A 4433-nucleotide genomic window follows, 5' to 3' on the forward strand; every position below is an offset into this window, starting at 1 on the left:
CAGACAGACCCTGCGGCTTGTCTATGCCCTTCCACGAGTGAGGTTTGTGGGGACGGACTGGAGAACTGTGAGGGGGGGAGGGGCTCCAGGCGGGGGAGGGCGGAGAAAGCGGTGTAACTGGAACAAACCATGAACACGCCCGGTGGGCCAGGGCACGCGGCCTCCGGGCTACGCTGGGCGTGAGCGAGGGGCGTGATTGCTCCCATTCCCCTCACTTCCCACGCGTGTCCTGAGCAGCCGGCCTGTGCCAGGCACCGACTGGGGCCAGCGGCACATGGCGCCCGCCTACGGCTCCTTTGCCTTCCAGGTGCAGAGCCCGCTGGGGATCCAGAGGCCGGGCCGACGGAGGCCATCAGTAGACTGTATGCGGGAAATGCAGGAAGGTCTCGGGGATGGGACCAGGCCTCCTGGCAGACCCCACGCGAGGCGGCGTCCATTCGAAAACTCACAAGCCTTTTCTGGCCTTTAGGTAACAAGGAGGACTTGTGGCTGCACATCGACGCCGCCTACGCGGGCAGCGCCTTCATCTGCCCCGAGTTCCGGCACCTTCTGAACGGAGTGGAGGTGGGTGTCCTGTAATACGGTTGTTCCTTAAAAGTGCTACGCGATCAGTGACCTCTCCTTATGAGGATGTGGCATTCGATGCTTCAGCAAATTATTCTCAAGCCAGTTCCAGGGATGATGGGGAATCCCACTGCCCTGCGACAGGGGTGAGGCCTCCCCGGGTCACATGGCTGTCTTCTCGCAGTGTGCTGGCGTCTGCAGATCCTGGGCAGAGCCGTCGTGAGAGGATAGGTTTTAGCTTGTAAAGCGGTGGGAAATATGTAGGAACCAAACAAAATCTTAATGCACGTCACACCGAAGAGTAATTTAAAAGAGTGACCTGTGCTTCCACGCGGCCTGGCTCCACACGGCCACCATGGTGTGACCTCGCGACCGCCCATGATACTCACTACAACTGGTGTTGAGTGAGCAGCCACCGAGGCACTCCAACGTCCCATGCCACTTTCAGAGTTTGTCAAGTCGAGGCCTGTGATGCCAACTAAAACGCCCGATTCTTCCGGGGAGTGGCACGTGGGACCGTCGACCACCGTGGCTGCCTTGCAGGGCCACAAATGAAGGCAGACAGTCGGCTCAGTGACATGACCTCGGCCGCGTGTTCTGATGCTTCATCGTAGATTCCAGCAGGATTTTGCTGTTCACAGCAGCTCATGGGGCAGGAAGCTCCTATGTCAGGGACTCAGGTATAAATGCAGGAAAGTGTCCGTAGTGGTGACTCAGGCAGCATGTCAGGGAAGGAAGTGTGTCGGAGGAGCCACAGCACCAGCTCTGTGCTCAGAGGCCGGGCGTTTTGTGAGACTTCACCATGACCTTGTTGAGCTGTGTGGGGCGAGTCAGGCACTAACTGGCCCGTTCGGATGCCAGCTTCGCTCTAGGACTAGCTGTGTCCCCTCGGGTGGGTTAGGGGCCCCCTCGACACCTCACAAGACCAGTTTAGTGGACAGCTATTGTAAAGCTCAGAGGAGATAATACAATTTAAAGTGCTTGCGAACGGCGTCTGGCACACGGTGAGCGCTGTGCGTGCTTTAGACGCTGTTAGAATTTTCCACCATGGCCTGGAGAGACGGCCCCTCAAAACCCACCTGCGCTCTTGGGCTGTGCTGCCGATCGATTCTCTAATCACGGGTTTGGGTCTCACAATGCCGTGATGCCAGGAAAGCGGGGTCAGAGATGCAGGACACAAACGTCCGCCTCTTTGAAGAGAGGAAGTGCCCTCGTGATAATGAGTAAGGAGTATTCCGGTTCACGTCTCCGTCCGTCACTCGTTTATTCCCTCATTCATTCGATGACGACTTATTGGTCACCGAATGCGTGCCGGGGCCTGAATCAATCCTCCGGATGTAAACAGAGCCCCAAAGCTTCCTGTGAATATCGGGGGCGGGGGGGTCCGTGAGAGGCTCTGGTAACGGGCTGCTGACACCCACCCTCTGAAGTTCACTGCTGGTCGCTGGTTTCGTGGGCGTTTGCTGCTAGGAGATCAAAGCTAACTCCCTACGCCGCAGCAAAACCTTTTTTATCACCGGGGCCGGCCTTCCCTGCAGCTCGGAAGAGGCCGAGGCGTTGGGATCTGCGCCTGTCCCGGGCGGGGTCCTTCCCAACTCCAAGGGTCTCGTTTAGGATTTCAGACCTCGACCCTCTGCCTCTCCCCCGGGAGCCCGGCTTCCACCTTGTGCGGGTGTCTCCTGGTCGGACCCCGTGGCGGGCAGGCTCTGCGGCCCGGCCCTATCAGCAGCAGACAGGATTTCATGCCCCACAATGGGCGTTTCTATCTCCCTCCATTACTGCGCCTCCTTCCTGCCTGGATGCTCAGCTGCTCAGATAAGGGGCTGCAATATCCTGCCCCAGCCCTGCCGGAGATAAGGGCCCCCGCCTGTCAGCGGGGGGGCGGAGTATCACAGGCCAGTAAGGAAAGCCGTTTAAACAGATCAGCGCCCCCAGGAGCCGGCTCCTAAAACTCCCAGAAACAAAGCGTTTCTTTCACCTTTTGTTCCCTTTTATCAACAAATGAAACTCCTTGTAATTTCCTGTCTCTTTCTCAAAATTACTGTTATTGAAGCCTGGCAGGAAATGAATCTGCACCCCAGACTGGGTTGACTGCAGGGTCGCTGTCGGCGGACCAAAGGTCCCCACGGACGCCCAGCTGGCTCCGTGCACCCTCGGTGCCACCTCAGAGCTCGTCCCGGGGCCTCGTTAGGACACCCAGCCAGACTCGGGCCCTGCATGACCCCTGCCTTTATTTCTGCTCCAGCGTGGATTCAGCCCTGTGGCCGTGTCCCTGGGCCTCCAGGTGCACCCAGGTCCTGTTAGTCGGTCAGAGGAGGGAACAGGGCACACCTTTGGAAAAATGTGAGAACTCAGCACTTGCGACAGCTCCATGAAAACGCAGAGTGCCCTGCTTGGCCGCCCGGGAGTGGGAATCAGGTGTCCGCCGTGCTGCCCGGCCCTTCACATGCACTGTGATTATCAGGGGCGGGGGCTCGCCTTACGGCAACGTCAGTAACTAATCGTCACCTTGTTTCTGTTGTTCCTTGGCAGTTTGCAGACTCCTTTAATTTTAATCCCCACAAGTGGCTCTTGGTGAATTTCGACTGCTCTGCCATGTGGTAAGTTCCCTGTTCGTCACTGCTGGGCAGCTCCCCAGTACCCGCTGGTGTCGGCAGGTGCAGGTGGGGCTGCTGGGCCTGGGGGAGGGGTGAACGGCGCTACACCTGAGGCCGGCCTTCCGTTTCCAAGCCTGGGGAGGGAAGCCTACCAGGCCCTCACTGGGAGAGAGGACGTGTGATTGCAGCACATCAGCAAAGGGAAAGAGAAGGCAAACCTGGAAGATCTGTAATTAGATTTATCATGCAAGGAAACGTCAATGTGCAGTTTTAATTTGGCCGCTCCTGCCTTTTTCATTCGCGGATGTTGAAGGACCCCAAGCCTCGTTCTCTAAGTTGATTAGGGTGAGTGCTCTTTGCCTATGGGCACCAGTCCTATTGGATTAGAGAGCAGACATATGAGCTCATGTTAACTTAATCACCTCTTTAAAGAGCTCCAAATGCAGTTGTATCCTGAGGTACTAGGGGTTAGGACTTCAGCATATGAATTCGGAGACACATCCAGCCCATGACAGTGTTCAAGAAATGACTATGTAAAGCCGTTAGGCTAATTTTTAGGACTTTAAACCAGGTCAGCTTATTTTAAACCCTGTCATCTTAACGATGCCATTACTTCCTGATATGCTTGATTCTTATTAAACTTACATGTACCTTTAGCTCACTCCACCCAAACAGCCCTCCCTGCCTTACCTACTGCAAGGAGGCACTCGGGTTTGCACAGGCCCCCGCCTAGCCTCTCCCTGGGAGGAACCCCACTGGGGTCACGCTGGTGGGACAATGCCTGCCTTGCGGTCAGCCCGGTCCAGACAGGACAACAAGAGGAGGAAGGGTCACTGTTTTATTGGGGGGGGTCTGCTCTCGAGCACGTGGAGCTGGAACCAGAAGGCCACGGTCCGTGGGCTCCAGGGGTGTCAGCCACAGGCCAGCATTTCCGGTGGATAAGATGCCCAAGTAAACCGAGACACTGAGCAAGATCGAGTGCAGGCCAAAGCAGACTGAGGTCCCGGGACGAGGACGAGAGGGCCTGCGTGGAGGGGCTGGGAAGAGAGGGGAGGTTCGGGAGCTGGGGCCAGCGGGGAACGTGGGGGGAGCTGTCTTCACTCACCGCCTGACGGTGAGAGGCGGAGGCAGGGAGAGCCTGCTTAGCGAAGTGGCGTTGGACAGGGGGCCACGGCGGGGTGGAACTCAGCAGTGCGGGTGCCTGTGGGGGAGGGACGGCCAGTGCAAAGGCCCTGAGCCAGACCGGGACACAGGGCGGACTCCGGGCTCAGA

General features: G+C 57.7%; 1 protein-coding gene across 1 annotated transcript in view; it reads left to right on the forward strand.

The window, feature by feature from the left end:
• DDC (dopa decarboxylase) overlaps window positions 1-4433 on the forward strand; it is a 46908-nt gene that overhangs the window by 29676 nt on the left and 12799 nt on the right. Inside the window, exons 7-8 of the mRNA XM_011377270.2 lie at window positions 470-564; window positions 3097-3164. Of these exons, the coding sequence (XP_011375572.1) occupies window positions 470-564; window positions 3097-3164 (163 nt within the window). The remainder of the gene's footprint in view (window positions 1-469; window positions 565-3096; window positions 3165-4433) is intronic.

Source organism: Pteropus vampyrus, unplaced genomic scaffold, assembly GCF_000151845.1.
Source record: "Pteropus vampyrus isolate Shadow unplaced genomic scaffold, Pvam_2.0 Scaffold308, whole genome shotgun sequence".
In the NCBI taxonomy this organism is placed as follows: domain Eukaryota; kingdom Metazoa; phylum Chordata; class Mammalia; order Chiroptera; family Pteropodidae; genus Pteropus; species Pteropus vampyrus.